An 11,567-nucleotide genomic window follows, 5' to 3' on the forward strand; every position below is an offset into this window, starting at 1 on the left:
GATGCTGATGTCTCAAGTGAGCTGGGAAGATGAGATGGTGCTACACAGTATATCCTTCTTTCCTGCCCTAGTTGACCAGTAAATACAGCAGCTACCTTCTGCCAGGGTTTCTTCCCACAGGAAAAAGAAAGCACGGGGAAGAATTGGGGTGGGGTAGACATGCCTGAGCCTCAGCATGACTGAGAGCCAGGAGATGCCCACACCATGTAGCCAGACTTGGAAAGTGCTAAATACTCCTCTTTATAGGCAGGTTAAGCTATTTGCTTTAAATTTAAGCCATGACAATTCCTCTTTCCCAAGCTACATGCCAAAGTATATTCAAGATGTATGAAAATAATGAAGGGACACTTTTTCAATCATGCGCTGTATACAGAGTCAGTCTGCCCATGAAATTCTCAGTGACAACTATTAAATCACATTCATCCCCAAGTTGTTGCAAAATCTGAACAAATTTCATATGCCTCTCTTCCACTTTTGCCTCTGAAAAAATACACCCCCACATGAGAAGTCAGGTGTGTGACACAGGACAGACAAGGCTATGTCCCTTACCTGACACATGAGGCACGTTCACTGTCATCTCATTCAGTAACACACTGCCATCTGATCTGAAAACCACCACCTGTATAATAGCAAATAGAATCATTGAGGTTCCAGGTACTGAGAGGAAAAGGAACTAATTAAAAAAAAAAAAAAATTAAGAGGGGAGACATTTTGCACATTCAGACTGTAACTAGAACTTAAAATCTTTGAAAGGAAGAATCTGTCTGAAAATTGAATATGGCAGCAGACCTACAGGATACAAGTAAGGTTTCATCTTGCTATTCAGTGTTTCACTTACACCTGCCTACAACAATTTATAGCAGTAACGAAATGCAAAGCTCATTTATATTGGGCACCTTGGTTTCAGCAAGTAAAAGAAAATATTGGGCCTTCAGGATCTACAGCAAGTTCCTATTCCCTATAAAAGCATGTGCCACAGCTTCAGTGTAGTCGTTTAGTATGATTCTGGCATGGTAAGAAAGCAGTTTGTTAAACTTCCCCATAAAATGCTAGTCTGTACATACAAAAACATAAAATGATGGGTTTCTGAATTGGTTTGGTTTGGTTTTGTTCTAGTTATGCTGGCAAGGACATGGAAGACCAGAAACCCAGGAGGAAAATTATGTCTACATGTGTGTAAAATTATGTATAAATATAGTCTAGATATTTCCATAGCCAAACAGAATTCTAAAGTTGAAAATACAAATATTTAAGAAGGTTGGATTGTATCAACGTTCAAAGATGGGATGTCTTCTGAAAAAGACTCAATTAAATCTATAAAATTATATCTGAATAACGTAAAATACTGTGAGGGGAAAAAGAATGGTATTCTTACTTCCAGCCAGTGTGGAATACAGTGAGAATAATCATATAGCACAGAGAAGAGAAGGGAAGAGGGGGAAATGTCAACTTATTTGAATCTCATCTTTTGTTCAGTTTAGGTCTATTTTGAGTTCTTGAGGCAGAAGCCTGAGTTGTTTTTCAGCCTGTCTGAAGTGCCTTATCTATCCACAATAGCGACTCCAGAAGAATTAGTTATTGCCCCACAGTAAGGGAAATATGCTAATTTTCAACATATCCAGCAGAACCTACAGAACACTTACATTTTTTTTGTGATCTACTAACAGCACAACAGTCTTCAAACAGGTCTGCCTGTCTGTGGAGCCACAGGGAGCCAGCTCTGCTAGGAGAGCATGACTGTCATTTACAGTACCCTACAATCACAGGGAAATAAATGTCCATTAGTCCAATCAAAAATCTCACAAGATGATTTCCAAAACAAAGACTAAAGTCATCAGTTACAATAACAATTACTGTAGAACTTAGCTATTAAGACCACCACTTCAGCGCTGGCTCTGAAAGCTGAACCGTCTTTCAAACAAATTCAATGGTATGGTTTCTAGTTCAGCAAGATCTTTGTCACCCAAGAACAGGCACCAGATATTTTAAGGGCAGATGAATGAAATAGCTTCCTAGCTCCTTTCCCTAGCTGACTTTGACACTCAGAAACAGAAACAGATACTACAGATCTGCCTGAGAGCTTCTAATCCTGAGAACCGCCAATTTTTGCAGTCTACCTATTCATGAAGCCAGAGTGATCCTTTGATTTCTTATACATGAAGGACTGCACTGGATAATGACAGCATAGTCTACTATCTGCCTAAGTTAACCATCCATTGCAGTAAGTGCCCAACTGCCCCCTAGGGCTATTACAGCCCATCCTGAATTTTCCAGTACAGATTTTAGCATTTCTGCTTTCCCCATCCAATAAAAACGGAATAAAACAACAACTCACAGCTGTTACATATCAGCGCGCAGACACTTGTATTTACTCTACAAGAGAAAAGCCCTACAGTACACAGTACCTTGGCCAACACATAGTAACAGTCTCCATGGAAGGTGTATTTCTTCCCATCAAAGGTGGTAATATGGGAACCTCCTTCCACTGAACATGTGCCTGGACAGGGTAGATCTTTGCACATCCATCTGCCTGAATCACAGGTGCTATAAACAGACAAATAATAGAAAAATGCTTGTAGATACTACAGGAGCTGAGAGCACTGAAAACATCTGTATACCTAGCAAAGAGCAAGATATCCCCAGATGTTTTAAAACTTTATCTTTGACCATTTCCTTAAGATTTCCCCTCTGCCATATACCATAGATACAAGAAAACTTTTCAGAAAGTTAGTTGTATAAACATGCAACAAAAACATTAAGTTCAGAATGTTTTCAGGAAGTCTCGTATGACTAAGTGGAAGATTGAAAAATGCAGACCCATTTACAGTCATTCAAAGAAAGGTGTATAAACAACCATGATCCTTACCATTCTTCACATTCATGGGTAATGCTTTTTCCAGGTGAATACTTCTTTCCATGGAGTTTGCAGTGGCACTGCCTAGCAGGTATGCAGCCTTTTTCAGTAATATCATCATACACAGTTCCTGTAAAGCACAACAGTAAACTATTCCAGCTCTTTCTGAAATAAGCAATTTCCACAGAGGAGAAACTCTCAGAGGAGGCATGCTCTTAACTTGACATAGAAAGAGGCTGAGATTATCAAAACTTTGAAGAATACTGTTTCTACCTTTTGTAGTATAAGACACATGGGAAACACTTTTATCCAGCTTTGAAAATCGAAGTCTATCCATTTATATAACTATACACAGATGAAAAGCATAATATAAGTATACAAGAACAATCTCATAATTTTACATGTTTAGATTTTCAGTCCTTCTGGCATACTCTGTAGATTGTCATCGTAATCTTTTTTCCTAAGGTTGACAGTAAGTCTGAGAATTTCACTCACTGTCCCTCATTATCACTCTCTGGGCAAATGATGTTCATTGTCTCAGAATTATTCAACCTAAAAACCATGATTTTCTATATATTAGCAGAAGTCCATTTGTTGAGAAGTAAAAAGCAGATTTATTACCTATCATTGTGTAATATGATTTAAATAAAAAATCATTGATTAATTAATCTTTTTTTAAAAACCTTATAATTATGTTCTCCTAGGGGGGGAAATACTGAGTGGCAGTACTAATTTTTAAGATATAATTGGACTACATTTAATATTTTAGCTATGATCTCCTTTGCCAGAGCTCTTGGTTTTGTTCCATATACAATAGCTAGAATAACACTTGCCTTCAGGGCAGAAACAACCATCCATGTAGTGTTCCTCACAAAGGCTGCTGATCTCCAGGTGTGAGCAAGTATCCATGCAGGGTGAGCTGCTTTCTCTATAGATCATGGTATCAGGACAGGTCTTGGCTGAACAAATGAGAAAGGCACCACCAGTTATTTGAGTGTAAAGTCCATCATTCCTCAGAAACCACAGATCATATCCCCTACTCCCCTCAAGCCAGTGGCGTCCCAAGCCAGACTCCATCTGGGAAAGCATGTTTGTCTGTTTCTGAACTGCTTTCCCTGCTTTTTATGTTTTCTTCTTTTGGTCTTGAATAGATCAAATTATCCCAGTCATCTGCAGCATCAGACCTCACAGTTTTTTAATGGGAGCAGAATTTCTGCTTGCTGAAAAAGATTTCTTAATAACAAGGGTAATAGAAGAAGAAAACAGGAAGAACATAGTATATAGTTTATTGCACTACTGGTATGAAATTTATAATACATGCCTACAGTTTTGTAAGGAAGGAATGAACTTAAATGTTTCACAGTGCTACACCCATGAAATATTTGTTTCTTTGTAAAATTTATATAGCTGCTTACGGCAAAAGTACTGTGTCCTCCATTCACCCGGCCGGCCACCCGCGTGTGAACACTGTCGAGAATACTCAGAGATGGTGCTGCAGAGGCAGAAGGAGTCCTCATTTCCATTACATGCACACTTGTCCTGCATGCAGGCTTGGATGTACATTTCCAAATTAAGACGCAACCAACAGTCAGCAAATGCAGGGGAAGTCAGCAACCTTTCACACTCAGCACGCTAAGGAGGAAGAGTAATAATATTTAGGAGATTTGTAAGCACCTGAGCTTCTAGACACTTCCTGTCTTGTAATAAAAACTGCTGTCTTCTGAACAGCAACAGTTATTCGAGAAAGGAAGAAGAAACCATTTGCCCTGGAAGGGACAAAGTCTTCCCAGCTCCTCACACACTAACTCCCCGTAGCACAAGGATGTCTCCATGTGCCCATGCAAGTGAAGTTCGCCACTAGGAATACTCACATGCCCATTACAGCTTGGAAGAGCCTGAGTTTCATCAGGATCTTCACACTTGGCATTGGGTTTGCTGATCTTCTGTAAATTCCCATACGTAATTGAATTGTAGCTTGCAACTATGAGAAAAAATTACAAAGAGAACTTGCTGAGCCCCAAAAATTGACAACAAGGAGCATCTGATTCCTGGGACTCTACTGATCAAGGAAAACAGTTACTATGGTATCAAATATGCCTGTCAGACACAGGTTTCTGCTCTGAATTATGTCTATTATGTCTAAGTGTGCTTAAAAATTTGAAGTGGTAACGACAAAAGAAGGCCGGTAGAGAAAAGAATAAGATGATTCATCTGGAATAAAATAATCTTAGACCAAGAATGCAGCACTGAAACATAACGTTTATTCTGGGGCAATCACAGAAATCTGTCAGGTGAAATTTGCTCTCCTGTGACGCTCCTATGCGCAATGCTTAATAGCCTACCTTCTGTGATAATTGTCAGTATGGTAAGATGACTCACCTCCATTGATAAACTCATTGTAGATTGGAACTCCATTGTAATCCCCACAGAGACCACATGTATGGTTATTAAATTTGCTGTCCAGCTCCACCTAGGTAATGGAAAGAAAAAAAAAAAAATAGAAAAGAATTATCTGGAGCATGAAGACATTCCAAAGCAAATACATTTACTCGAAAGGGAAGTTGCTAAACACCAGAAACGATGGTGAACCCAAAACTCTTAGAGAAGTAGCTATTGCAAATGAATTTGTAACATAGTTAATAAGCACAGAGTTAGATGCAAAAAATAACACAGAAAACAGAAAGAAGTGACTGAAGCTCCTGTATTTCAATAATGGCAGTAACCACCATGGTGATAAAGATGAAAAGAAAGCATTCTTAAAATCACAGGACTTCTTTTTTTCTCCTTTTTTCCCTACTGGGATAAAATTTAAGTTTTGCTGTAGATTAGGAAAGTCAATGATGGCAGTCCTTTAAAAGACAAATGAAGGAAAGTGCAGATTGGATTGTGGGGGTGCTATAGCAAAAACATTAGCTATTTCTCAGAAAGGTCCTTCTCCCTTTCTTGAGACCAGTAAGATTATCTGCATGCCGTACTGCTACCTCTATCACACTGCAGAGAAAGGAATTTTATGTTTTTAAAATAAGGTACTCTGAGTGTCAGTTGGATGAGTCAGCCTAACACTCTAGCTCTGTTCCGTTTGTGAGATTCTACTTCTGTTCAGTATACAGTAGTCTGTTAAACCCAGGAAATACCACTAAAAAAGACTTGGATCATACATACCATCAGTGCATCTTCCTGATTCCATATCAGAATCAGGCCTAATTTGGCATAAACCTTGGTGTAAATGTCATTGCTCTCAATGAGCACACCAGAGCTGTAGTAAGGTGTCTTCACACTAGGAAGAAAATCAGAGACTTTGCATTAGTACAGAAACATAAGGGCTGACATGAATGTCTGCAATAAGCCAAATACCCTAATGAATAGAGAAACCGGTCTCTATCTATCTGATCTAGCTGCACAGGATGCCTTGTTTTAATGAGGCATAAAATCCTCTCCCTCTGACATTTGATGCGATAACTCATTGCCTTTAAAAGGCAAAGCAATTTCAGAGGCAAAGCCTCCCCAAGGGTACGAGTTCTTTAAGAAAAAAGCCAGAATGTCAGACGTATTCAGCTTAATCAAAGGAAAATCCATCATCCTTGTATTAACAGGGGATATTCAAACACTCACTAATAATTTACTTCAATGAAAGAAGTAACAACATAAACGGAAGCTTTTCTTTACCAAAGATCTGACAACCATTTCAGAGAGAATGAATGTTCCTTTGCAAGGATCTTCCTGCTCAAGAGAGAGTTCAAAAAGCACAGGCAGATACAGGGACTGCCACAAAACTTTGAAAAGAAAGGAGCATGTTAAGAGGAATTCAGTAGCTTGTTTCAGTATTTAGTTCATTAGTTTTTGGTTGACAGGACCAAGCTTGTTAATGGTGACAGCACGTTAATGTGACAGAAAATATTTTGCAGAAGGCTGAGCATAGATGTTTTTGTCTGATAAAGAATCAATTCACCAGATCTCTCTCCTGTTCTTGTACGTCTGTCTTAGAGTGCACTATTTAACAAGTCACACTGCTGAATTTCATTCAGCAATAAAGGGATTGTGGCAAGCAGCCTCATCCTTTAAAATCTAAAGAACTAGGATCTGTTCAAACAGAAGTAGTGTAAACTGGAGTCCAGGCAAAATAACCAGTTCATTTTCTGCAGATTTGCCAAGATAATCATTACCTATCACGATTCATGTACATACACATACTATGCACATCTCCTCTTAACTACTCTCTTGACTGGGAGAATTTTATCTCCTAATTTCCTGTCGCTGGGATTTTTCCAACTATTTACCTCAGGTATTTTTAACATGGCCAAATGACTTACACATTGAAATACTAGGCAGGAACTCAGAAGTGATTATTTCTACTTTCTGCATTGTTCATCCTCTGGACAATGAGGCCTTAAGAGATCATGTTTTTGGAGAGGGATTATAAAACATTGGGCAGCTTTTCACCTTCCAGCTATCACAGCATGGAATATTTCTCCTTTTTTCTAATACTAGGACATTCAATCAATCAATGGATCAGGTACCAAATGGCAAATTCACACATTTTTCTACTTTACAGTTTTCACTTCAGTAGTGTGAAATGCTATTTTACAATAGCGTGACAATGGATCATACGTCGTTTAAAGAGCAATATGGGAAATTAAGTTCTACAAAAAAGTAAATACCCCATGCAGCAAAAACCTTTTCAGAAGGGATCTATTGTTTTATGAACACTACCTAAGACAAAAAGAGGCTTGGTTTAAAAAAACAATTTTTAAAGGATTTCTAAACTTGTTTTTCGTGGAGTTCTTTTTAAGATCTGAGTATACAATAAAGGGCTTTTTCAATTTGGGGCAAGAATGTATTTTTTATAACTTCATGTCATTTTGTTATGCATTCTGGTATGATCCTTGGAAAACTGAATGTCATTTTCTATCTTTGAACAGATTTTCATTGCAGTGGCTTCCAAACTTCAGAGCAAAAGCTGAATTCTGGACAAAACCCAGTCCTACAATGGGATATGAAGGATTTTTTTAAAATTATGTTAAGACATATTAACAGCCAGTTACTTCAATCTTCAGAACTATGTCTTAACCTATGAGTTGCTTCACTTGTTCCAGTGTGTACATATACACACACTGAAAGGATAGGCTAACAATAGGAAAGGCTAGGTTAAGACACTACTTGGCACCAGCAGTGGTGTCAGACTAGTTCCTTGTGCGACCATGTTACAGGAGGAGAAAAATACAACAGCTCACTGTGAAAAAGTACATATTGCCACATACAAATTAGTGTAAATTTTGACCTGCATTATATCTGTTACAATCCCTTGAGGAGTAGCCATTGCACTTGAAAGAATTATTTATGAAGATCAGAAAAAAACACCTCTCTTCTGCCACAAAATAAGAGAAAAATACTCTGGAGAATCTTCATTTTTGAGGATTTGATAGACCATCTGCTAAGGTAAACTCAAGGTGAAGCCATGAAACAAATGAAGCTATGTCATTTTATGCCAGTGAAAGACCTGGCTCATGAGCTGCATTGTTTCCTGCACAACCAGAAGAAGAATAATTCACTCAAACCTCTTCCTGACTTGCATTTAAATCATCCCTTATGCCAGCATAGGAAGGACGATTAATACTAAAGTCCCTCCCCAGAGCAATTTTTATGCTGGATTTCAAAGAGCTTTTTTCTGCTTGTGGAAATGCTCGTAGCAGTTACCTTAATGGTATACAGACAGCTATGTAAAGAATCAATCTTGCTTTTGTCTTCCCAGCACATTTCTCTGAAATACTATTATACTAAAGGAACTTACATCCGCCCATCCACCACTGCCAGTTTTGGTCTGAGGTACACCGTAAAGTCCTTGATTGTTATCAGAATATACTGGATCTCAGGGTGGTTATTGCTGTTCAGAGCACGCTGGATGTGGACAGAGAACTCCTTGTAAGACTCTCGGCAGTCAGAAGCAAAATTATACTCGCAAGTGCCAGGGAACTGATAGATGTCTCCATCAAAAGTTTTGAAATGGTTGTTTCCCCAAGTGCTGCAGACATAGTGGCCATGGTTTCTTGTCCTTCCTGTTAAGTGATGAAAAACAAATAGCCATGAAAAAAAGTGAAATGAACAAGCTAGCATCAACAAAATGTAAGTGTTGCATTTTACAGTAGAAACCACTTGCAAATATATGCACAGTGATTCCACAGATCTCAAGCCTGATCAAGTATCTGCCTATTAAGCAGAAGAGATGTGAATCTCTAATGGAAAATAAGACATTAACAAATACTGCTGAGACTTGGCTATATCTTATAATCCTCACTGAGGTGAAGGAACTTGTCTCCATGAGGTGGGGAAACTTAACCCGCTGACCACTAACAAACAGGTGCATCAGTGCAATGGAGCTGCTTTGCCAAACATATTAATTTATTCTGAATCACGGTATTATTTTTAGCAATATTAAATATTTCTAAAAGCTATTTTCTTCCTTGAGGCAACATGCACTAGAAAGGAAACAGAGTTAGGAAACCAAGGAAGTACCACTCATTCTCTGGAAGGCAAATAGGTTAAACGTTATGAAAGGACTTGTGCACAACAGGAGTTTTTAAAGAATTCCTTCTTTTCCTAACAGAAATAGTGATTACTATTACTACAGAATAGAAATTCTTCAGAAGATAGGTCAGAAAATAACCATGGTAGGAGAAAAAAAAGATTTTTTTTTTTGCAGTAGCAAAAGATGAAGACGATGATATTTGTTCCCTTCCCAGCCATCTATAGTAACAAATAATACAAATTAACACAGTATCTGATAAATCTCAAGATGTTGTAGATTAGGGGTGAACATAAAAGCTGAGCATACTTGGGAACTTGCCAAGGTACCAAAACCACACATGACACTCATCTTCACAAGATTTTCTTGCAGTGTTTAATTTGAGAAAGAGAAACTTCCAAAGGGACCTCCAAGTTACTGCACTTCGATAGTATCAATCATGCCAGATACATCCAGCCAAGCTGGTATGCTTCTCTCCCCAGAAGGAAGGCTACACAGGGATTCTCCCAGAGCTCACAGCTGCGATACCAAATGCAAGATAATGCTTTCCTCCCATTGCTGAATTCAAGACGCAGCAGACCAAGACCAACACCACAAACCTGATCACTGCACAAAATTCATCACCTATTCCTCCAAAAATAGTTTTCAGTATGAAAGCTCTATTTCAACACTTCAAACAAAGTTGATAACAAATAGAGTAAATTAGAGCTTTTACAGAAGAATTATCAATGTCCTGAGTGACAAAATGACCTTTGTCCAATGTTACTACATTCACTTTTGAAGAAAGTATTTATGTAATTCCAAAGTAACGGAAGGCACAATCATCCACTTTTTTCATTGCTGTAACAATGACCCTCCCAAACTCCTATAGTTGCTTTCTGCCAAGTAGTTGCCATACCTAGGAAAGTCTCAACACATGGAAAGAAAAATAACACGGAAAATATTTTCCAAGCACTTCAAACTGGAGATTAACATAGTAGATATAAGTACTAATCTCTCCAAAAAGAGCAGTATCTACCTGTTGGCTGAGCCATGTAGCCTTAGTATTTGAAAGTTTAAGAAATTTAAGGCACCTTAAAACTCCACTGCATTATTTAAATGCACTGCCTCCTTCTACTTCTGCAGTGGTATTTTAATTCTCTCCCTCTTTTCCAGGAGGCAATCTGCTACCATTTCATTTCTAGAGCTTACCTTTTCTTATTTCATTTGCATAGGAAAGAGCCAGCCAGAGCATAAAAAGGCTGGCAACTCTTAGCCCCATGGTGGCTAAGGTGGGTGAACTGGGAACTCCACTGAAAACTTTTCTTTATATAATATCCACTCAGGCAATTGATTCTATCACAGGGGAGGAGATACAAAGGGAGGAGGAAAGAGGAGGGGTAAAAAAATAGGCGTGATATTTACAGAAGATAAGAAGTAAACAGACAGGTATTTTTCACCATAAATTAAAGAATTCAGTATACAGGAAATGGTATAATATTGATTCAGTAATCGTGCAAATTTTTATTGCTCTATTTCGTCTACAGGATGCTATGCTTTTAAATCCTTCAAATGCTTACACCAAGTTTAACCTTTAGTAACTCCTATAACAAATAGTGAATTTTGGAGTGGCTGAACAAAGAAATCCCTTGAAAGAAGTTTAGGATGAGATACCCTCAAACAATGGCTTCAAAGCCAAAGGATTTTTCATTTTTCAACATCACCTAGAATGATATCCGTAAAAATTAAATAATGTTTGTGAAGCTCCTTGTAGACAACAGTAACCTTTACAAATAAAAATGATACACCATGCATAGTAAAATTATTTTGCAGACAATTATTGGATTCCTTTCATTTGTAAAGCTCTGGGAAACATCTAAAACAAGGTATAGCCAATACTGTGTAATATGCCCAGAACATAATTGAGATGGGGTGACAAAGTAAGTCCAAGGAATTCACAGCAAAAGAGACACTCTATCGAACATTGTCATGGTACAACAGAAAGTCCATCAAAAAGGTTGTAGAGACTCTCACAACATATTAAGTTTTAGAGAAAAAAAAAAAAAAACAAAAAAGGAAAAAAAAAGGAAAAAGGGGAAAACTTCACTGTCCAGACAATTGTTTTCAGAGAGAATCTCCCTAAACAGCTCGTTCTTGCTTACCTTCTACATGAATGATGTCTCCTGTCCCACATCAGATTCTACAAAACCTATA

At 38.0% G+C, this 11,567-nt stretch overlaps 1 protein-coding gene across 1 annotated transcript; it reads right to left on the reverse strand.

The window, feature by feature from the left end:
• Positions 1-549: 549 nt before the first annotated feature.
• On the reverse strand, positions 550-10,635 carry LOC104081694 (mucin-2-like; the record flags this gene model as incomplete). The annotated part of the gene is made up of 10 exons (XM_009584533.1): positions 10,566-10,635; positions 8,643-8,907; positions 6,017-6,131; positions 5,234-5,324; positions 4,726-4,835; positions 4,270-4,486; positions 2,867-2,984; positions 2,406-2,544; positions 1,644-1,754; positions 550-619 (listed from the first exon to the last, which is right to left on the reverse strand). Coding segments are annotated over exons 1-10 (1,306 nt in total), but the record flags the coding sequence as incomplete, so codon positions are not given.
• Positions 10,636-11,567: the final 932 nt, after the last annotated feature.

The sequence above is a fragment of the Fulmarus glacialis genome, unplaced genomic scaffold (genome assembly GCF_000690835.1).
Source record: "Fulmarus glacialis isolate BGI_N327 unplaced genomic scaffold, ASM69083v1 scaffold8849, whole genome shotgun sequence".
NCBI lineage: Eukaryota > Metazoa > Chordata > Aves > Procellariiformes > Procellariidae > Fulmarus > Fulmarus glacialis.